This window comes from Triticum aestivum, chromosome 4A, assembly GCF_018294505.1.
Source record: "Triticum aestivum cultivar Chinese Spring chromosome 4A, IWGSC CS RefSeq v2.1, whole genome shotgun sequence".
In the NCBI taxonomy this organism is placed as follows: Eukaryota; Viridiplantae; Streptophyta; class Magnoliopsida; order Poales; family Poaceae; genus Triticum; species Triticum aestivum.
In genome coordinates this window covers 742,509,768-742,532,675 of record NC_057803.1, presented here as the reverse complement: position 1 = coordinate 742,532,675, position 22,908 = coordinate 742,509,768, and the positions used below count along the sequence as shown (strand labels likewise).

The 22,908-nt window shown below is 44.4% G+C and overlaps 2 protein-coding genes and 1 pseudogene across 2 annotated transcripts; 1 reads left to right on the top strand and 2 right to left on the bottom strand.

Moving 5' to 3' along the window:
- Positions 1–243: 243 nt before the first annotated feature.
- LOC123084516 (disease resistance protein Pik-2-like) lies at positions 244–11,568 on the top strand (annotated as a pseudogene).
- A 1,239-nt stretch (positions 11,569–12,807) lies between these two features.
- Positions 12,808–14,667, bottom strand: LOC123083549 (uncharacterized). The gene is made up of 3 exons (XM_044505569.1): positions 14,502–14,667; positions 13,136–13,216; positions 12,808–13,091 (listed from the first exon to the last, which is right to left on the bottom strand). The coding sequence occupies exons 1-3, from the start codon at positions 14,625–14,627 to the stop codon at positions 12,966–12,968; spliced, it is 333 nt and encodes a 110-aa protein (XP_044361504.1). The 5' UTR covers positions 14,628–14,667; the 3' UTR covers positions 12,808–12,965.
- A 3,798-nt stretch (positions 14,668–18,465) lies between these two features.
- On the bottom strand, positions 18,466–19,642 carry LOC123084515 (uncharacterized). The gene is made up of 2 exons (XM_044506078.1): positions 19,322–19,642; positions 18,466–19,218 (listed from the first exon to the last, which is right to left on the bottom strand). The coding sequence occupies exons 1-2, from the start codon at positions 19,640–19,642 to the stop codon at positions 18,799–18,801; spliced, it is 741 nt and encodes a 246-aa protein (XP_044362013.1). The 3' UTR covers positions 18,466–18,798.
- Between the last annotated feature and the right edge of the window lie 3,266 nt (positions 19,643–22,908).

Sequence of the window (22,908 nt, the reverse complement as noted above, 5' to 3'; positions counted from 1 at the left end):
CGAACTAAGCAGCACCTCCAAGAAGAGATGCGACACCGACAACGCTGCTGCACGAACAAGTCCTTGGGTTTCCCCCAGTACGCGAAGGGAGGTGGGGGATAGCTACTCCTGACGCCCTCCAAGAAGGGATAGTGGCACCCGCTGGTGTCACCGCATCGGAGCCGGACGAACCGGCGAGGATTTCTCCCGCACGCCAAACCCCACCAGCCAATTGGAGCCGACCAGCCAAACCACCGCCCAACTATGCGCCACGACGGTTGCGCCGTCACCAACACCGTCTCGCTGCGAACACCACCACGAGGCCAAGAAGAGCGGAGAGAAGATCTGAGCGACGAGAGCAGCAGGATCAAGGCCGAGCGGGAGGGAACCACCTCCACCGCCATCGTGCGGGAGGCCCGCGCCCCCGGCACCGTCGCGGTAGCCGTCCGGACACGGCAGCGGGGCATACCAGGCCACCCTGGCCCGGCCAGGCCCGAAACGGGCCTGCTAAGCCCCGTCGGCCACGTTGCAGCAAGCTGGCGTCGACGCCGCCAGCCCCTGCCGATCATCGCTGCTCGCCACCGCCTCCTGGAGGCCACGCAGCCGCCACGCCTGTCGCCGGCCCGCCCCGACCCAGATGGAGCCCAAAGAGCCCAGATCTGGGCCGGGCGGGCGCCGCCAGCCCGCGCCGCCGCGCAGCCCTGCCGCCAACGGCGCCGCCGCCGCCCGGAGCTCGCCCCCGCCGCCGCGCAGGACCGCCGCCGCATGAGGACACCGCCCGGAGCCGCTCCGTCCCGCGCCGGAGAAACCCTAGAAGGGGAAGGGCTGGGGGCCGCCGGCACCAACACCGCCCGGGCCAGGCCCGAGGCGGGCGCCGGCGACGGCGGCAGGGAGGAGGAGGAGGGAGGGGGACGCGCGCGGGGACGGAGGGAAGGCGTGGCCGGCCGGCCGCGGGGGCGGCGCGGTCGCGGACGAGAGAGGGGGGGGGGGTTCTCAACATGGATAACTTTTTCAAAATGCTTTCTCATGTCAGGATCACTTCTTTCCGATTTCGCGAGTTCAGCTGTGGCTCTAAGAACAGCCGAGGCTCCAACACCACAGGCCAAGCCGCCAAAGAAGATTGATTTTATTCTTTCATCGTTATATGGCCCTGGGTACATCAGACGATCAAGCAGCTTTCTGGGGGCATAATCAAAACCGTGTACACTCTGTAGTAATTGAACAATTGTTAGTTATGACTTGTACGGTACATGTATCACTACCATAGTTTCAATAGCTACAATTTTTAATATGAATAAATTGGGACGACGAGTGATGCAAAGTTGTTTATAAGGTCAGGCAAGTGCACCTAGTCTGAAAGTTAATATTTACTGTAGAATGGAAGTAATCTGTAAGTGCACAAAATAACTTTTCTTTAGAAAATACATACACTCGCTTGGTATCTTGTGGGTTGCTGGAGAGTGGACTGTATATGTATGTGTAGCTTAGAAATAAAGAAAACAGAAAGAAATAAACAGAGCAGGTGCACTTAATTTGTAATTCTGGGTGTTGCCACTGTGCTAACAAGATCATGTTTTGAACAAACAACTACTTCCTTCGTTCCTAAATGTAAGTCTTTTTAGAGATTTCACTATGGACTACATACGGAGCAAAATGAGTGAATACACTCAAAATGCATCTATATACATCCGTATGTGGTTCATAGTGCAATCTCTACAAAGACTTGTATTTAGGAACGGATGGAGTATAAAAATAACATCTCCCATGACACAGATAGGTTAGTAAGGAGAGGAGATCGAGGTGCTAACCAATGGTTCTATTTGATGATCCATATAGAAGTAGTAATTAACTAGCAGTATTTCCAGAGGCAATTGTTAGTTATGACTTGACGGCCACACAGAAGTCGGTGATCTGACACTGCAAAAACATAAGTAATTAAGCTATATTTCAGAATTTCTGGCCACATATGTACGAGATACAGTTAGCAGCTGCAGTATATACCTCTAGCAAGAGAGTCAAGGCAAGTAGATCTAGCCGAGGAGAACAAAAGGGAGCAAATAATCCAAGAAAGAAATAGATGAATATATGATGTCCCCTCGCTTGAAATCCAAGATGAAAACCATGGCATATACTTATATCTAACCCATTGCGTGCAGATCAGATTAACACTCCGCTTCCGGCCACAAATTAATGGAGTTGATCTGACACTGCGCACAAAAAACAGAAGCAGCTTAATTATGCATGCATGTCTCCTATGCATATATATCAGCATATGCATTGAGAAAAGTCAGAAAAAGATGTGTCCGTCACCTGATAGATCCTCCTTGCTCGATCGAAATCGAAAGAGGATTTCACTCACGCCGGCCGGTGGCAGTAGAGCTCAGCTCTCAAGAAAGGAAAGCAAATGTTATGATAGATAGATGGGTGCAATGGACAATGATGCTGCTGCATCGCTTTGCTTTCTCTACCGATTGTTCCTTGCTTCCACATATTAGCCATGCACCTTGTCAGCCTTTTTCTTTTTTGCTTTTCCTTTGCTGCTTCGGTTGCTTTATCACGGAGATGCACAAGGACCAGCAGTATTAACTTGTAGTAGCATATTACTCTGCTTCCCACCTTATGGATGCAAAAGAGGATTAGTTTAATCAGAGTTGAAAACAGAAGTTACTACAAGATGCTCACTAACACAAAAGAAGAATGGTTTTGCTCTATCATTGTAATATGGCCATGGGTACATCAGACGATCAAGCTGCTTTCTGGAGTGAGACTCTGAGAAATGATCGTGAAGTTATATTTTTTTCTCCCTAAGATACAAGGATCGGCATATTAAACTCTCCCTCTACCTCCAGAAATCCTCACTAGGAATTGCCTCTATATATGCATCCCTGCTGGCCGTAGATGGCAGGGGCATATGCTTAACCAAACATGCTTTCTTTTTCTGTTGTTTGTTGCCCCGGAATGGTATCGTTGTCGTGGACTATATCCTTCTATGATATATTCCTTCAATACAAATAAACCTTGATGTTATTTTTTTTTTAAACCGGGCATAACCCCTTTCCATTACTGCAACATAACGGAAATACAACAAGTCCACAGAATGAGACGGGAGAGGGGAGAGCGAGTTCAAGCACCGCCGGGAAACCTACTGTGAGCACTCGCCATCGAGATAACCCACTGTAGGGCAAAAACCCGGCGACACTAAATGAGTAAAAAGTACAGATGGGGCAACCCCCCAGACAGCTCACAGGCGAGCACCAAAACGACAGTCCCTCACAGGGGAGAGACTCCAGGAATGAAACATAAACCAAAAGCAAAAGACAGCCATCAGAAGCACGCATCTTCTTCGATGACGCACCACCATTCCCTTCTGCAATTCTCCAGCGAGCTTCTCAGTCTTTGTTCGCAGCGCAGATGCGCATCAGCCTCGACGCACTGTTCTTCAGCATGTCCACTCCTGCTCGCAGGTCAACCGCATCCTCTTGCTTCAATAGTCCTGCCCTGCCCAATAACCAAGAAAAGCACACATAGAGAAGCAGCATTCAAAAGGGGTTTTCAAATGTTTAGATTCAAACGTAACACCATTGCGACATGTCCAAATAGCCCAGCAAAGCGCAGCTATGCCAACTGTGTAGAAAATCTCCCCATTCGGGAAGTAAACATAACACCTGGAGTAAGCATGCCATAAGCTGTTCGGGCACAGATCAGTGCCGAGCATGCAGGCAACGCTTCTCCAGGTCACCTTAGCTACAGGGCAGTCAAAGAAGAGATGCTGGGAAGTCTCATTCTCCCCACAGAAAGAACACTTCGGGTTTCCTTTCCACCCTCTTTTTTTCATCACATTCCGAGTAAGGATAGCATCCTGGAACAGCTGCCACATAAAGATTTTGATCTTTAAAAAGGAATGCCAGCTTTCCAAACCCACCCAAAATTGGAACATGTGATGTTTCTTTCCAAGAAAGAATAAACCGATTTGGTCGTAAAGACTTTTTTGGGACCCAAGGCCCACTTAATGCCATCTGATTCATCAGATATGCAGCTTTCTCTAGCAGCAACAACCACCTGCTGCCATTGCTCCTTGAGCTCATTGTTTAATCTCCTCCGAAAGAAAGATAAAGGATCTGCCTCCTGACATTTTTTCACAGAGCATTCAGGGGAGTTGCAGATCGAGAATAACTGAGGGAACTGATCTTTAGATGGTTTCCGATCACCTATAGGATCGATCCATACCCTTGCTATATCCCCAGATCGAATAATGATTTTTGTACCAGCCATATAAAGGTCTTTCACCTTCATAATAGCTTTCCAGCAAGGCGAATCATTCACCTTTGTTATTACAGAAGCTACAGTGTCTCTACCAAGGTATTTAGCTTTAACAATCTCCTGCCAAAGTCCAGTTCTAGTCTCCAATTTCCACCACCACTTAGTAAGAAGGCTTAAGTTTTGCTTATGCAAATCTTTCACGCCCAAACCACCTCCTTCGATCTACATATACGAGCCCATCGCACTAGATAGTAGCGCTTTCTTTTTTTGGACACTTGCCAAAAAAATCTTCTTCGATGTTTATCCAATCTGTCTATAATGGTCTTCGACAGGAGGAACATAGACATGTAAGAATAAGCGATACTGGATATATTAGCATTTAGCAGCGTCAGTCTACCCCCCGAGGATGCATTACTGCCTAATCCAGAATCACATCTTCGTATATACTTGGCTTCCAAAAAATCCCAGTCAATCCCAGTCAATCCAAAAAATATACGACGACCGGCTCTACCTCAGCTCAGCTCTGCTGCAGCGTGGTCTTGTGCCGGCCCCGAGCCCTAGGGATCCGGCACGACCGCGGCTTCCTCCGGGTCCAAGGCGGCCGGCCGGCGCCGTGTACGCCCTCGACTGCAGGTGAGCCCCTCCCCTCCACTTCCTTCTTCTTCTTCTTCCTCTTGCCCTCAATCTCTGCTCTGAGTCTCGACCGCTATGCAGGGCCCGTCCATCTCCGGTGAGCCCACCACACCGCGCGAGCTCAACGACAGTTGTGCAGGGCACCACCACGCAGGTGACAGTTAGGTACAGTTATAGAAAAATTGTTGTAAATTGTCGCAAATAGATACTTAAAGCACCGAATAGGGTTTGGGAGTGGAGACCATGGCTTGTAAATTGTTGTTGATTCTCAAGAAAAAAAAGGTGGTAAATTGTTCAGGGCCAGAAAAGTAGCCGTTTGGTAAATTATTCAGGGTCAAACCAAGTATCTTCACCCAATAATCACTCTGTGTCGCGGAACGTTTACCATTGCATTGCTACACACTATTTAGAGCCCCTCCAGTTTTGTCTTGCTATTCCTAGATGATTGTTGTTGGTGTTGCAAATCGGTCGGATGTCAGTTCATATCCTAAGTCCTAACCTAGTGGCTTAGCTGGTCAGTTTAAGTTGTCCAGGGTTTCAGCAATTTCAATTCTGGTGCAGCAATGCAGTTTCGATTGTCGGCTCTATAAATAGGTGATGATTACTCAGAGCTATTCCAGAGGCAGAAAAATGTACCAATCCGTGGGTACCGGCAAAATAGGCTATTGACATACGATGGTAAAATATAGGATAGTAAATTTTTCAGTTAGGTACAGTTACAGAAAAATTCAGTTAGGTACAGTTACAGAAAAATTCAGTTAGGCTTTTTTAGAGGCAATACTAGTGGATTTTAGGTATCTATTTGCTTGTCCTTCAAATAGGGGCAAGACTGTTACAGAAAAATTACTAAATGCAGTTAGCTACTGCCAAAAAATTCAGTTAGATACAGTTAGCATCATGTAAGAAAATGGCCATAATGTGCCATGATAATGATGTATTTTGTCATAAAAATATTATATTTGTGACAGTTAGCATCAGTTAGGTACAATCATATCTGCTCTGTTTTGTTGCTGCTTCAGTCTGCTTCAGTAAGCTTAGTTGCTGCATGAAGTCAGAGTGATTATGACCATGCCCAAGGTTTGCCCCATGTGGCGTGAATTAAACTAGGATGAGGAGTGACAAATTGAAGTGAATTTGTTTGTGCTGTACTGTAGTCAAGAGGATCTGATTGTCTGTTTTCTTACACAACGAGTTACCCTTAATTGTGAAAAAAACAAGTTACCCTTGGTTCTGTTTGTGTTGTGTGCCCGTGTCATCTGTTATTCTGTGTATGTTATTGAGCTTTACATCTATTAAGTTTTAGTGTTTTGTTCTAGATGACTCATCCAAGCAGTAAATTTGGATTAAGTTTTACTTACTAAACTGGATTTCTGTCAGCTTAAGACCATCTACAGTCCACTTAAGCTTTACCATTTGATAGTAGGTTATTTTCGGCCGATTTGCCAATTACATTATCCTTAAGCTTTAGAGATTTCTGTGGCTTCTTTTCGGCAGCAACAACATGTGCTTGCAATCTACCAATTGCATCATCCTTCACCTTAAGAGCATCAACACTGTGCTGAAGGTTTTCAGCTGTCTGTACGTGTTGCGTTGCACTACCAGCAGCTTCAAGCTCATGGTTTGTGTAGTTGCTTGTTTTTATTTTAGTTGTGGTTGCTTTCTTCTTGTATCATAAATGAAGTCAAAGAAAGCATTTCTGAGATCAAAGATGATTCTTCATTTCTACCGTTGCTATGTGCATGTGTGTGGCTTCGTTGTGTAATTTTCATTCAGTCAGTAGTTCCGGCAAATTCGGGTACTCCATATGTCCTATTTTCAGCAAAGGTCATGCTGAAATTTTCCGTAAATTTTAGCATGACTTTGCTAAAAATAGGACCTATGGGGTACTTGCGACTAATGCATGTTTTATGATCTGTTGTAAGGGTACTAATTAGTCTCTTCTGCTGCTTATCAGAGATGGGGGGAAGCAGCCACCGCCGCTCTGCGACACCGCAGTACGAGTTGGTTGCTTCCGAGTTCTTCAGTATCATACTTGTGACTTCAGTATCATCCATGACGCAGGTATATAAAACGAGAGATCTCCCCTTCACCCATCTCATTATGATATCTGTTGTTTGCTACATCACTTATTGTCCCAAACTGCAGAGGCTGCCTGACAGTTTTATGAACATGCTGATGGGTGAAGATCCGCCAAATAATGTGAAGCTGCGACAGGCCGGCAGCGGGTTTCGCATGCAGTGGGATGTGGAGTTGGTGATCAAGGAGGGCCACATGTACTTGTCTCGTGGGTGGGAGAAGTTCTACCGTGCCTACGACCTGCGGCTGGGGTACTTCCTTCTCTTCAGGTACGATAATGACGCCACCATGCTCATCGTGAAGGTGTTCAACGCGACTATGTGTCGCATGCGCTACGCTGACGATGATGATGCCGGTACGTTCTGCCTCTTCTTATTCCTCTACATTTGGCTTTGTCTCACATCGATTGTTAACGGTCATTGTTGCATTTGGACAGGTAATGGGAGCAGCAGCAGCGACACTGGCTACAGCCAAAGCAGCAGCGATTCTGGCTGTAGCGAAAGCAGCAGCGATTCTGGCAGCAGCATAGACAACAAGAAGGATGATCCGGACTGGTGTGCGGGAGAAGAGGAGCAGAGTGGGGATGAGGAGCTGCAGGATGATGATGGGCATCAGGCTGAGGATGACCTAGCGCTGGTGGTGGCTGACCAAGGGCAAGAGATGGTGGTGGCTGACCATAGGCAAGAGATGGTGGTGGCTGACCATGGGCAAGAGATGGAGGAGGCTGAGGATGACCTAGCGATGGTCGTGCCCGTCCTGCCTGAAGGTAGCCTCGCGATGGTGGTGGTGCCTGACAATTACCACGCACCGGTGGTGGCGCCGGCGATCCCACAGCTGGGCGACCTGACCACGCCAATTATGGTAGAAGACTACATCCCACTGCCTCCACTGCCTCCACCGCCTCGCCGCTCTTGGCGCATCAGGCTGAGGAAGGAGAAGGAGAAGAACAATGCATGAGAACTGAACTTTGTCAGGTATGTCAGATCTCCAAAATGATATATATATATATATATATATATATATATATATATATATATATATATATACTTAGTTACCTATGTTATCTCTAATATGCTTAGTTTCCTATAGGTTAGCTTCATTTTACCTAAGTTGGCTCTAATATGCTAACTTAGAGTTTATATGCTTAGTTTCCTATAGGTTAGCTTCAAAATAACTTATGTTAGCACAAAATGATCAAGTTTACATAATAAGCTTATAGTCTTTTTCTTATTCTTCTTCTTTTCCAAAAATGACATAGGTTAGCTTCATTTTACCTAAGTTGGTTCTAATATACTAACTTAAAGCTTATATGCTTAGTTTCCTATAGGTTAGCTCCAAAATAACTTATGTTAGCACAAAATGATCAAGTTTACATAATAAGCTTATAGTCTTCTTCTTATTCTTCTTCTTTTCCAAAATTCTTCTTATTCTTCTTCTAGTGTTCTTCTTCTTCTAGTATTTTTCTAGTCTTCTCTTTTTCTTCTTCTAACTTCTTGTTTATCATTTTGCAGATTTGATTTTAATTCACGGAAGCTTACATGGATGGAGTGCTTCTTTTCCATTTGTGTTTTTATTTTGTATCAGTGCGAAACTTTTGTGAATTGATGGATAACGGTGTTGGATGAACAATGTGAAACTTTTGTAATATGTAACGATGGAACTATGTGTTGGCTATGTATGTATATATGATGGAACTTGTGTGTTGGCTATGATTGTTATATGGATGCTTGTTGTATATATATGTGTTGGATATCTCATATGTAAAATAGTGATTTGAGATTAAGAAAAAAAATTAAAAAAATTGTTACTAATGGCGCACTACCACGTGGTGCGCCATTAGTATAGCAGACACTAGTGGCGCACTGTGGGCAAAACTAATGGCGCACTGCGTGGTGCGCCATTAGTAAACCAGATACTAATGGCGCACCAGTGGTGCGCCATTAGTAAAAAAAATCTAGTGGCGTGATACTAATGGTGCACCGGTAGTGCGCCATTAGTAGGCAAAACCGGTGCGCCATTAGTAGGCCTTTTCCTTGTAGTGGAGATCTGATAGAGATAGGTATAAAAGATTGCTAAAACAAAAAAGTGAATAAAAGTAAATAAATTGCAGCGAGATATTTTTTGTATTTTTGGTTTATAGATCTAAAAATATAATATGGAAAATAGACCCGGGGGGCGTAGGTTTCACTAGAGGCTTCTCTCTTGAAGGAAAATAATATGGTGGATGAATAAATTATTGTCGAGCAATTGATAGAAAAGTGCAAAGTTATGACGATATCCAAGGCAATGGTTATGCATATAGGCATCACATCCGTGTCAAGTAGACCAACTCCTGCCTGCATCTACTACTATTACTCCACACATGGACCGCTATCCAGCATGCATCTAGAGTATTAAGTTCATAAAGAACGGAGTAACGCCTTAAATAAGATGACATGATGTAGAGGGATAAACTCAAGCGATATGATGAAAAACCCATATTTTTATCCTTGATGGCAACAATACAATACGTGCCTCGCTACCCCTACTATGTCACTAGGTGAGGACACCGCAAGATCGAACCCAAAACTAAGCACCTCTCCCATTGCAAGAAATAGCAATCTAGTTGGCCAAACCAAACCGATAATTCGAAGAGAAATACAAAGATATCAAATCAGCATATAAAAATTCAGAGAAGATTCAAGTAATATTCATAGATAATCTGATCATAAATCCACAATTCATCGGATCTCGACAAAACACACCGCAAAAGAAGATTACATCTGATAGATCTCCAAAAACATCGAGGAGAACATGGTATTGAGAATCAAAGAGAGAGAAGAAGCCATCTAACTACTAGTTATGGACCCGTAGGTCTGAGGTAAACTACTCACGCATCATCGGAAGGGCAATAGGGTTGATTTAGAAGCCCTCCATGATCGAATCCCCCTCCGGTAGATCGCCGGGAAAGGCCCCAAGATGGGATCTCACGGGAATAGAAGGTTGCGGCGGCGGAAAAGTATTTTCGTGGAGTCCCCCGATGGATTGGGAATACTTGAGGAATTATAGGACGAAGAAGTAGGTCAGGAGGTCTTCGAGGGGGCCACAAGCCAGGGGGGCGCCCCCCTCCCCACCCTAGGGCGCGCCCCTGTGGCTTGTCGTCTCCTCCAAGGTCTTCTGACTTGGAGTCCAAGTCCCATAGGTGTCTTCTGGTCCAAGAAAAATTATCGCGAAATTTTTATTTCGGTTGGACTCCGTTTGATATTCCTTTTCTGCGATATTCAAAAACAGGAAAAAACAGAAACTTGCACTGGGCTCTAGGTTAATAGATTAGTCCCAAAAATAATATCAAATAGCATATTAATGCATATAAAACATCCAAAACAGATAATATAATAGCATGGAACAATAAAAAATTGTAGATACGTTAGAGATGTATCAGCTATCGAGAAGGATAATCTGATAAAGAGGTGGATTGGCAAGGGATTCGTTCACAAGAGGGATGGCTATACATTGCATGAGTCTGCAGAGGTGTGTTTCAATGAGCTCATCAATAGGAGCTTGATCCACCCCACGGAGATAGACATGACATTTGGTGATGAGGTGAAGAGTTGCCGACTTCATGACACTGTTTTTGATTTCATCATATCCAAGGCCATCGAAGAGAACTTTGTTACTATAATAGGTGTACCTGCTGTTGTAAATCCTGACTCAAAGGGCAAGGTTCGTCGAGTGTCTTTGCAGAATGATGGAGATATTCCGTCGGGTCTCAATGTATCTCATGCTCGTTCACTCCATGCGTTTGGTAGTAATGGAAAAAACCCATCTTTATTGGAGTGTCAATTCTTGCATGTTCTGGACTTCAATGAGTGTTTGCAGTTAGAAGATGATCACATTGCAAGTGTTGGCACTTTGTTGCACCTCAAGTACCTAAGGTTCAAGCATGCACATGCCCTCACAAAGCTTCCAGAACAAGTGGCAAGGCTGCAACATCTAGAGACTGACATACATGGATTCAACAAAGTAATGGAAATCCATGTGACCATCCAACAACGGTTGACCTGTTATGTAACTCTACTTATGGATGATTATGAAGCAGTACCGGATGAAGTTGCAGAAATGCAGGTGTTGGAAGGTCTCAATGTCTATACTCAGTCAATGCAGTTTCCCGAGAGGCTTGGCCAACTGAAAAACCTGAGGAAGCTGAGCATAATATTCAACAACTATGACGCTGGAGATAATTGGGAGGAGCATGGGAAGGAGAATATATATTCCATCTGTGAGCTCAGCAAAAGCTAGCCTCGAATCTTTGCACATCCGCATGAATGAGGCAACCGATGAGTACTTTGAGGGTCCATGGTTCTCCGATCCGTCTTGTGGTCTTCGGGAGCTTATCATTGATGGGGGCAGAGTCTCAAAGGTTCCAGCATGTATGGACTCGCTCATCAACCTCGAGAAACTACACATCTCTATGGACACGATCACGAAGCAAGAGTGCAGATACTGGGAGCTCTGCCCAGCTTACACCATCTTTGCATCGAGCATGATGAGGATGAGTAACTTAAGCTGATAGCTGCTATGGAGAAAGCAATGGAGGAGCACCCCAATCGTCCCACCTTGGTTTGGAAATTTTATGACTAGGCCCATTGGCTGGTTTTCTGGTATCAGTTTCTTTTCTTCATGCTGAACTATTAATTAGTTCTTGCTTTTTTTTGGTTCAGAAGGCTGATTCTTCTTCTCTTTTCCTCCGTACACATTGCCGCGGTATCTATGTTGCAGTTAGATATTATATCTCTCTCATCAGCCATTGTTTTCATACACTTGTACCAGTATATTTACATCTGCCTTTGCTTTTCCAAAGCATGGAAAAAAAGATTGTGTCTATCTTGTAACTTCAAATCAAACACTCCAGTTTACACATGTTACAAAGCCACTTTGATTCGAGTCGAAGCTGGCTCCTCTAAGCATTCTGGCTTCAGATCTTCCTGCTCTATTAATTATCATATATACAATGTTGATCGGGTTGCTCTCACACAAAGAGCGGTGCTCTGGATGCACACGAGGATTTGCCGCACCCTATTCATTGCAGCTTCCATTTAATTTAGACATGTTTCTTTCAGTTGTTCATATCACACGTGACACATGAACCGTCTTGCGTGCACACGATCGGGCTTCATAAAAGTGTTGTCAGCCCATCAAAACCTTCTATATTTCTCTCCATCACCATCACTGGCTTGCGTGCTATTACATGAACCATCCACACAGAAAGCTATGACCAAGAATAAAGTATGGCCCTGTTGATGTTCAGCATGCTGTGAAACCCATATAAAGTAGAACTTCATTCATATATTACATGTTCAAAAGGAAGGTATTTTGTAAAGCCTAAATAGGTATTTGAAGTGTACAAGCAGAATTTCGCAGTGCTTGCTTCTAGGTCTTCCACAAAGAAAGCAACAAATTTCTTGTAAAATTTGCATAGGGGTAATGCATCCTCCAACTTCCACATCAAGGTTATTACATAATGTGGTCAGGCTATTATTCATCTTCCGTAAGCACAAAATCTCCGAAGACAGGTGTACTCTTGATCTTGGGCAGTCGGACATCTCAAGTTCTTTCAAACAGTTAAACGTATGAGTCTCTCCCACACTATTTTCTGCGCATATCTCCAGGATTGGTAACTCAATCAACATCGTCTCCTTCAACCTTGGGAAAATTTGCAATGGGGTAATGCATCCTCCACATTACGCGTCAAGGTCATTACATAATGTTGTCAAGGTATCCATCTTTTGTAAGACCAAAATCTCTAGAGACCGAGAGCCATATTACAGGGATACTCTTGCATTTTGGTTTTCAGACATTCTGAGTTCTCACAGGCAGTCAAACTTAACCAAGTGCCTGTATTATCACTGCTTAACCATGATAATGGATGTCTCACATCGCATAACATACGCCACACAATCCTCATACACCAGACAAGCACTTCAGGCATAAATACATAATACATGCCATGTAGATAGATAAAACAGATCAAGGCATAATCACTTCTCCTCTAACTGGTGATCGATCACTTTCAGGATAACAGCTGCGGTGGGAATAGGCATAAGCAGCTTGAAAGACCATCTCAGACACTTGTTCACCTTCCCGAGAAACGCAATGCGCGACCTTCAGAAAGAAGGAAAGGGGGTTGGGATCATTTCACTTGAGAAATCATGCATTCCTGGTGTTTCTTCACTCGATCAAGTGTAGCTAGATTCTCTTGGTACAGCCTCATCGCACTTTCCCCATCTTCCTGTTCACACCAAATTAGTGAAAAGAGAACATTAGTTTGCGACGAAAAGAACAAGTGAATAAGGAGGCAAACATGCTACTGAACGTCATCTTCAATCATATCATGTCTCGGAATTACAACATGACAGGATATTACTGAAGCAGGTCTGATTTCTGCAATTATATATAACCTGCAACACAGTGGAAGTAGTTGCAAGCTAATGTGGTCTTTCTTGCAAACAAAACAAAAATAGGCTATAAGCGTGATTCTTTTGAAATAACATATTGCCATATGTTTGATCTAGCTTGTAGCTACCGAACACATCTTTATTGGCAACAGAAAATCACTTATGATGCACCTAATGCAGCGAATTATTTGTATGACGCGAAGAGACCTATCATCAAAACGATAAGAACTAATATATGCATGAAGCCTACAAAATACATAATATATGCCATAATAGCAAGGGAGCTCCTGTACGCAGAAACAAGAGAGCTCCAGGACATGAACAAAGTAAAAACTGGTAGTTCCATACTTGTCCAATGCCTGAGAGGGTCAACAGCCCCATCCATGCTAACAAGGCAAGATATCTAGACCCTGAGCCGAAGAAATTAAGTAACTAAACCGCCGACGGTACGGTAATCAGAATGCATCACACAGGGCAGATAATAGAAAGTTGACTGTAAGAATAAAAGTTGCAGCTTGGCAGTCTATGCAAAGCAGCTAATTATATACTCCGACAAGCTACAGCGACTCTGTACTTTCAAACTTGTTGGTGGAGGCATTTAAAAATTTATTAAGACCCAGTATATATATATAATAATAAACATGGCATCATTCAACTTGGTTTGTCAAACAACCCTCGTTGAGCTTCAACCTTGAGGATGAGGATAGACCCCTGCGATTTGCAAATGCAGGTCGCTGCTTGGCTAGTCAAACATTGTTCTCGATATCACTAGGGAAATGTTGAGCGGAACCGGTATGAGTTATCACGAAATACACTTGCAAGATGTATGTTTGAATATATGCAAGCCAAAGCAAAATACTTTGATAGAAATCGGTGGGCAAAGTGTTAATTTGGAGACTTGTACAGATGCGGCTGGCGTTTGCAATCAGAAGGAGGGAGTACACGCACACATCCAAGGACAGTGCGTGATGATCCAAGGCCCGGACCGCGGAGAATCGAGCAATGACGCGACGACGAACGGACGGACGGACAGGTCGGAGTAATAAACTAGGGCAATCGTCGGCACGGATCCCACAGATCGGAGTAACGAAGTGATTGAAGAGCACGGGGGCAGATTACCTCCAAGGAGCTGAAGAGCCTGGAGCGGAGGGGCCGCGTGCCGGCCGGAGGCGAGACGCGGGGACGGAGGACGGCGGCGGCCGGGGGCCGCATCTTCGTGGCCAGGTTGAGCAGCGCCATGGACATCCGGACGAGATCTAGGGTTCGGTGCTGCCGTCGGGCCTTCGCGTCGCGGGCTTTCTTCTTCTTCCACTTTCTGGGCCCTTTGTGGACGGGAACTGGCCTTTTGTCCTTCCTTTCTTTTCTGTTGCTGTTTCTTCTTCGATTTTCTACTTCCTGTTTCTTTTTTCTTTTTTTGCTTTTCACACTTTTTTCTTCTTTTTTCTTCGTCTTTTGTTCACCTTTTTCCCCTTTTCAATATTTTAAAATGTTCGTCTTTTTCAAAAAAGTGTTTGCAAAATTAAAACAAATGTTCACGTTTCCAAATTTGTTCAGGAGTTTCAAGCAATGTTCACGTGTTCAAAAAATGTTTGTTTTTCCAAAACAATTTTTCACATGTTTAAATTTTATCACAGTTGTAAAAAAATGTTCACTTTTTCCACAACAATGATCAATGTTTTTAAAATTTGTTCACAAATTCAAATACATGCCTTAAAAAGATTTATGCTGAATGCATGCGGCTGTAGTAGGATAAAGCGCGTCCAAATGGATACAAGGTCAGGTAAATCAATTACCACTGAACTCTAAGTTCAGGACATGGGGCAATCACCATGAGATTAAACCCTTTTTCTTCCTTGTGAAGTATTACCTTTCAAGTATTGAAACATCAATTTTCTTGTAAGTAACTGTTAGTACTGATGTGATCATTTAATCTTTTTTCTTATGTTATTAGCAACTATTTGTTTGCTACAGTCATACATAAGTATCTTGATTCTTGTTTACCCCTTATTGCAAGATGATTCCATTCTCTGCAATTTCCATTAGACAAGCGGTCTAGGTCCCAAGATCGGGGAACAATATGGCGCTCCATTTGAGGAAGAGGAATTGAATGGATACGAAGAGTATAAATTTACTTTTCTTGTATGTAAACCTGTTGTCGGTCCTCACTGCTCCATTAATTCTCCCCTAGCATGTGCAAGTCCCCTTGTTATACTCTTTATTTATTTCTGTACCATTAGCAATGTAAGCACCAAAATTAGGTTTTCATTTTGCTTGATTGCTTCGGTAGCCGTATCAAAATGTATATGTTATAGCAGTTCGTTGCGAATATTATACAAATTTCATACACTTTTGGCAACATATTATATGATTTATTGGACTAACATATTGATCCAGTGCCCAGTGTCAGTTCATGTTTGTTGCATGTTTTTTATTTCGCAGAATATTGTAAATTTTCTCACCCGCCTAGAGAATGTTGAAGAGTATAGTGCGCCTCATACTACAGAGAATATGTATTTCTGAATGTCGAAGAATATAGTGCATCTCATACTACAGAGAAGACACATATTTCCCTTGTCTTGGTCATACCATGTTTAAGTGAACGGCGGCCCCAAACTTTACTAGACTGCAAGATAAACTAGGTTCAGTGAAACGGCTCAGTGCACCATACATACAAGAAACTAACGACAAGGTTCCGGTGCTTCCAAATGTGTCAGCGGCCTAGGAGAACAAAGGCATTGGCTGCAACCTGCAACAGGGGCGACGGCCGCAGCCACAGTCCACCAGGTGGTGCTCGCGGACAGTGGCACCGTCGGGGACGTGGACGCCGATGCTCCACCGGAAGGAGGCGGCACACCGACGACAGTGGAAGCTCAAATGGTCAGCACTCTCCAGAGGGGCATGGCGGATGTCACACCCAGCCTCACACTCTTCTACGATCTTATTTTTGAGCAGCAAGTCTCATGTGTGGATACTCGCCTGGGTGAGGAGCCAGCCGATCTTGTAACAGATACTCCCTCCGTTCCAAATTACTCATCGCTGAAATGGATGTATCTAGAACTAAAATATATCTAGATACATCCATACGTGAGACAAGTAATTCGGAACGGAGGGAGTATGTCATAACTGCAGGACTTTCAGGTACTAAATACTTGAGCAATCTGCATGACACCATATTTAGTAAACCATATACCATATGGACCATGACACCATATGTCCCAGCATGATGCATGATGCATGTGCCGTTTGAATTACCCATTCTGCATGAGAGCAAATTAATTAGAAACACACTTGTAGCTAGTGACAAATAGCAAACTTAAAGAGTGCATAGTTTTAGCTACGGGCAGAATCATTTTGCTCTCTCCCCTGAAAAGAATAAAGAAATAATCATGCTCACTATATCAGGTAAGATGCATATTGTTTCATATATAGAAAAGCTCCATATTGGTTCCATAAATGACACTAGCATCTCTTTACACTCTGTATACTATGCAGCATAGAAGGAGACCATTCGCAAAATTCTGTTACTGCTACAAAAACAGGGCGTCATCAATGTTCAGCATAGATGGCCAGCGCGAGTCATATTGAATATCTATTTGCTTGAGAGAAATGGAAATAACAGCAGGAAATGGAAATAATTCTAAACAGTGATAATGGAAACTCACATTCAGCCGGCGCGAACAGATAACAAGTGACCACATTAATCAGTACTGCATAAACGCAAATATATTTTGGTGACCAAGTCATTCATGCAACGTACTAACCAACAGACTAACCAACATTGTTCAACGCCACAAAACGGATGCACCTGGAGAGCACATATAATTTGGAATGCTAGGAAGACATGTCCAAACCAGTGCCACGGAACCAACTAGAAGAGTGATTTTTGAAAAGGTCGAGCCAAATCCACAAAGCTGGGAATAAAAGGTAGACCACCCACGAAATCTCCAGTGGTGCACATGGGATGCACTTGCCTGCTGTCCATATCGTACGACAGAGTTACCTCCTTCCAATCGGTAAGGAAGATAACATTATGCTCCGGATGCATTGCAAACACATCGTACTTATGGGCCCCATCCTCTTGGCGACGATAATCCTCTTCTTCTTCATCGGATTCCGTTTTTTCTCCAAAGAGCCGCGGGACGTCGACGACATGCTTTAGGGTCCACTCTTCTTCAGTAGCATAATAATCCTTGAGCACCCACACGGAGAGCTGGTAATCATGAGGATCCATATACCAAGCATGAAGGAGTCCCTGAGAGCACCCCACCGAACCATAACCAGGTATGGCTCCTAGCATGTCATCCGGGACAGCAATCTCCCGACAAACCTCCCCCTCAGTGTCCAGCACGGCTATCAAGGGCTCGTCGACCGTCAAATGAAGAAAATGCATCATGCCATTGAGGAGGACGGCGCATTCCGGATTGACGGCGGGATACGCTATGTCTTCCCACCCGCTGCTCGGAGCCCATCGTCCGGTTTCTGATGAGTATACCGCCACGGCGTCGACCGATTCCATGAGGGGCGTGAACACCGCGAAACGAGACGGAGCGGCCGGGTCAAAAACCAGGAAGGGATACATCAGCTCGAAACATTCAGGGCCTTCATCGTCCTCGGCCACCCATTTTATAGGAGGCAGCACGGTCCACTGCTCGGGAGTATTTAACCAAAAACTACCACAATTCACGGAACCGTGACAAAAAACTACCACTTTACGATTTTGTCCCGAAAACCACCACTTTTTTGCTAATCTATGACTAAAAACTACCATGTGTGTAAATTAACAGATTCATCCATTTTAAACACGTTTATGATAGACCTGGCCCGCATGTAAGTGCTGCTCGCCGTCGCAGGGGGTGCGCGGCGGAGCCGCTGCTCGCCGGCGCGGGGAGGGGGGGGACGGAGCTGCTGCCGGCCGAGATCCGCCGCGGGCAGGCGAGTTGCGAGCGGGACTCCTCGAGGTGGGGCGGGAGGCGGGGCAGCTCCAGCAGCGACCCGCAGCCCGGCGGCTCCAGCGGCGAAGGTCGTCGGCGGCGGCGACCAGCGCAGCCAACGGCGAAGGGCGGCGGCAGCTCTCGCGACGGCTACAACGGCGACCTGCGGCTGCCGCAGCGAGCGGCCCCAGGGGCGAAGGGCGGCGGGGAGGGGGGGCACCCGCGGCCACGGCCAGCGACTCCAGCGGCGAGCGGCTTCCGCGGCTGCACCTGCAGCGAAGTGCGGCTCCGGCTGCACATGTTGGCCCGCTGGCGCCTGAAATATGGGCCCGGCCTGGCAGAAACGTGATTAACCGCGGCGAAGTGGGCGGTTCCACAACTTGGTAGTTTTTAGTCATAGATTAGCAAAAAAGTGGTAGTTTTCGGGACAAAATCGCAAAGTGATAGTTTTTCGTCGCGGTTCCGTGAATTGTGGTGGTTTTTGGTTAAATACTCACTGCTCGGTCGGTCATCGGATTGCACACGACAAAGTCGAATTCGTCGTCGTCTTCCGATTCCCAGCACTTGCAGAGGAGGAGGCTGGTGGAGCATTGCTGGAGCTTGAATCTTTGGTAGGTCTTGCGCAGGAACGGGAGCGAAGCGTCGACCAGCGGCCGTCCGCCGGACAAATTGCGGAAGCAAAGGTTCCCGGCCAAGTTGTTGTGGAAGAATCCGGACAGGTTCTGCGGCGCACTCTTGATGGTTCCGATGAGGTCGGAGCAGAGCTCGCGCCACTGCTTGGAGACGCACTGGAAGCGGCAGAGCGACGGGTAGGGCAGCCGTGCCAGGATCTCGACGAGGGGGCCCTCGGAGGAGACGCTCCCCGCCGCCGTCGCCGGCTGCCTCTGCCTCCTCTTCTTCCTCCTCTGCTACGAACGGACCCAAGAAAGAAAGATTAATTAGGCTCCCGGCCGATTCCCTCCCATTGAACCAAGAAAGATTGATTGTAAGAAGAGGTATGGATCAGACCTGAGAAGCTACGGCCGGGAACGGCGGCGCAGGACGGGACACGTCGCGGCGGCGGATCGCCGGCGGGCGGCTCTGCTCCTTCCCCGTGCGGCCATGCTTGCTTGCTTCTCCTCCCCCCGGTGGCATCGGGCTCCTCGTCAGCTCGTGGATCGGTGGCTGGCCGTCGTGGGAGCAAGTTCCGGAGCTCGCCGGAACTAGGGCTGGGAAGCCGGAAGGGCCAGAGCGGCGGCCGCGGCTGTGTTCCTCGAGGGGACGGCCTTCACGATTCTTCCGGAATTCTGCCGAGATAATCGTCCGTATGTAGATGTGGACGGCCTTCATGATTCGTCTCTCCAAAATATCCTCTTCGCCCAAACTAATTTTGTTCGTCCATTTGCAAAAGCTTCTAACAACAAATCAATGGTAGATATAACGTGCCAAACGATAAGTTTTGCATGACAAACAGTTCAACAAATCCACCATTGAATGCAACAAACCGAACGAATGAAAGTTCGCCGAATTAATGTTGTTATGGATGATGGGAACCACTAGGCGTCGATATTGGAGCACTAGTGCAGAACCGGCCTTTAGTGCTGGTTCGTGACGGCCTTTAGTGCCGGTTCGTGACAGCCTTTAGTGTCGGTTCGCCAACCGGCACTAAAGAGTAGGGACTAAAGCCCCCCCTCCCTTAGTACCGGTTCGTCATGAACCGGCGCTAAAGTGCAAACACGTGGCACGAGCCAGGCTCGGGTGCGCGTAGGGCTTTAGTACCGATTGGTAACACCAACCGATACTAAATGTTTGGTTTTTTTTTATTTTTCCTTTAATTTTGTGTTTTCAATTTAATTTAGTGATTGTTTTACATTATAATGAGTTGTTAAATCCATATCCATATTATACTTGATCACCTAATTAGGTGATCAAGTATAATATATATGGATATGGCATATATACTTTAGCTAGCTAGCTAAAAATCATCGTAGTTATCATTATCATTATTTAATCATCATAGTCATTATCGCTATCTAATCACCACCAACACTAGCTTAAAGAATAAACATTCACTTGTACCAGAAGCAAAAATATCATCGAGTTCAACATGATTGTCATGATATTATAAGTGTTCATATATAACACCACAAAAGCAAATCATTCTTGGAGATTAAGTTCAGAACGAAGAACACGGACATGAAAGGACAAGTACTAAGAGCATGAACTAGCTAAATCACTCCTGATGCTCTCTCTCAGGTAAAATAGCATAGAACATGTATAGCTCTCCTGATTCATCATACTGGAGCATGCAGATGAATCTGTCTCCTAATCGTGGGCTGCGCTTCTCATTGCTGCCCCCTAGTACTTCTCTGCGATCGTTAACAATTTTCCTCCAATCTTTCACTATTAAGCATTCATCGCTTCTAGAAATCCTGAATGCACTCATGTGCAATGCAGGATATCTTGGCCGTAAGCTAACAATTGACATGCGATCTTTAGTCTCGATCCCCTGAGGCACAACTGTCATCGGGAGTCCCTGTTGAAGAACATCGTATAGTACTTAATTAATTAATATACTTAGCAATGAAAGTTTAGCAAAAAAATTATGTATACAAAAGATGCACTGAGGACAAATAGTAAAAATCTTATCATCATTCCTAAATAGATGTGACCGTAGTTCAATACGATCACTATTGATCGTACGTTTTGAGTACTAACATTTCTAAGTCCAGGAAGAAGATTTGTCTTGACAGTATGAAGATTCTCAAGCCATAAAACATAATGATTTATCTCCTCGCAGTTTAGTTCAGCTCCGGGACAGTAGTAGGTCATGTCTACCAAGCGTCGGACATGTTTGCTTGAATAGAAATAAGCTGTCAATATAAATTAGTTGTCAATTATTTTTGAATAAGCAATATCAAAGATAAAAATATAGTTGAGTAGAACTCACATAATGGTAGAACTGGAGGCGTCTGCACATCGACCCATATGTCTCTATTACCTTCAATATCATCTTCCGGACGAATATCAAAGGTGATAACCATATCAGGCTCAAATGCATAATCCTTGCATAGTGCTTGCCAGTTTTGCATTCAAAATAGGTGTACGTCTTTGCATTGTATACTTTGACGTTGAAAGTATTACCATGCTCAATTTTCAGGTAAACTCTCTTTACCTCCATAGTTTCCATATCATTGAAAGCTATTTTATCCAAGATAAAAATTCTTGCATGGCAGGGGATGCGCTAGTAGAATAGTGAAAATTCAAAATTATAAGTCCGGCAACCATTAGTACCGGTTGGAGCCACCAACCAGTACTAAAGGCCGTGCGCTGCCACCTGTGGTGCGCTATTTTTAGTCTCACCTCGCCGAGCGAAGGGCAGCCGTACTGATTTATAAACCCAGTCACGGCTGCCCTTTCGAACTCCTCTATATAGCAGGCTTCAGGGCCTAACTCCGGCGCGCTACCCTATGAGCTTGCTGGCCCTTATGGGCCTGAATTTGCACACCCTAGGTCTGGCAGGCCCACCGGGCAGCGCCCCAACAATTTTTTTTATATTTTTTTCTTTTCTGCATTATTTATTTTCTTGTATTTATTTTTGAGTAATTTTTTTATATAGTTTTTTATTTTCTGCTTTATTTGTTTTCTTCTAATTATTTCTGAGTAGTTTTTTGCTGTATTTAGTTTCTTTGTGAATATTTTTGCTTTATATAATTTTTTTATTTTCTGCATTATTTATTTTCTTCTATTTATTTTTGAGTAATTTTTTATACAGTTTTTTTCTTTTCTGCTTTATTTGTTTTCTTATATTTATTTCTGAGTAGTTTTTTTGCTGTATTTAGTTTCTTTGTGAATATTTTTGCTTTATATAATTTTTCTCTTTTCTGCATAATTTATTTTCTTGTATTTATTTTTGAGTAATTTTTTTATATAGTTTTTTCTTTTCTTCTTTATTTGTTTTCTTCTATTTATTTTTGAGTAATTTTTTTATATAGTTTTTTTCTTTTTTGCCGTGACCCTCTCTACTCTTTCGCACATGCTATGCGGGTGAAATGATGATACCTTCAACATTTTCAGAGTTTGTTTTGTAGTGATTTTCATTTTCACGGTCATTTAGCTCTGATCTAAACAAATCGGTGACTGAAAAACAGCAAATGATGTCAGAACGTGTTGGAAGTCCAAATGCTTGTGATAGTTTGAGAAGTAACATATTTAAATTGTGCATCTGAACACAGAAAAAAAATATTGATCAGTACCGCCTTTCAGCCAAAACGCGCTATTGCTACAGAGAAGTACATAAAAAATACATTGATCATCAATGATCTTTTTGTATAGAATCTAAATTGTCAATAGGAATCTACAACCGATTTAAGAACCGGCGAAGACTCCTATTGCAGCCACAGATCCTACACATAGAGTTCAATGAAGACCAAAATCTTGTGATAGTTTGAGAAGTATCATATTTAAGGTGGTCAAAATCTTGCTAGGGGAGCGAGGTAGGACTAAAAATAGCCCTGCCACAACCTCTTTAGTACCGGTTCGTGCTAGGGGAGCAAATGATGTCAGAAAGGGTTGAAAATTGATGACGTGGCTTAGAATGGTGCATACTGAACGCA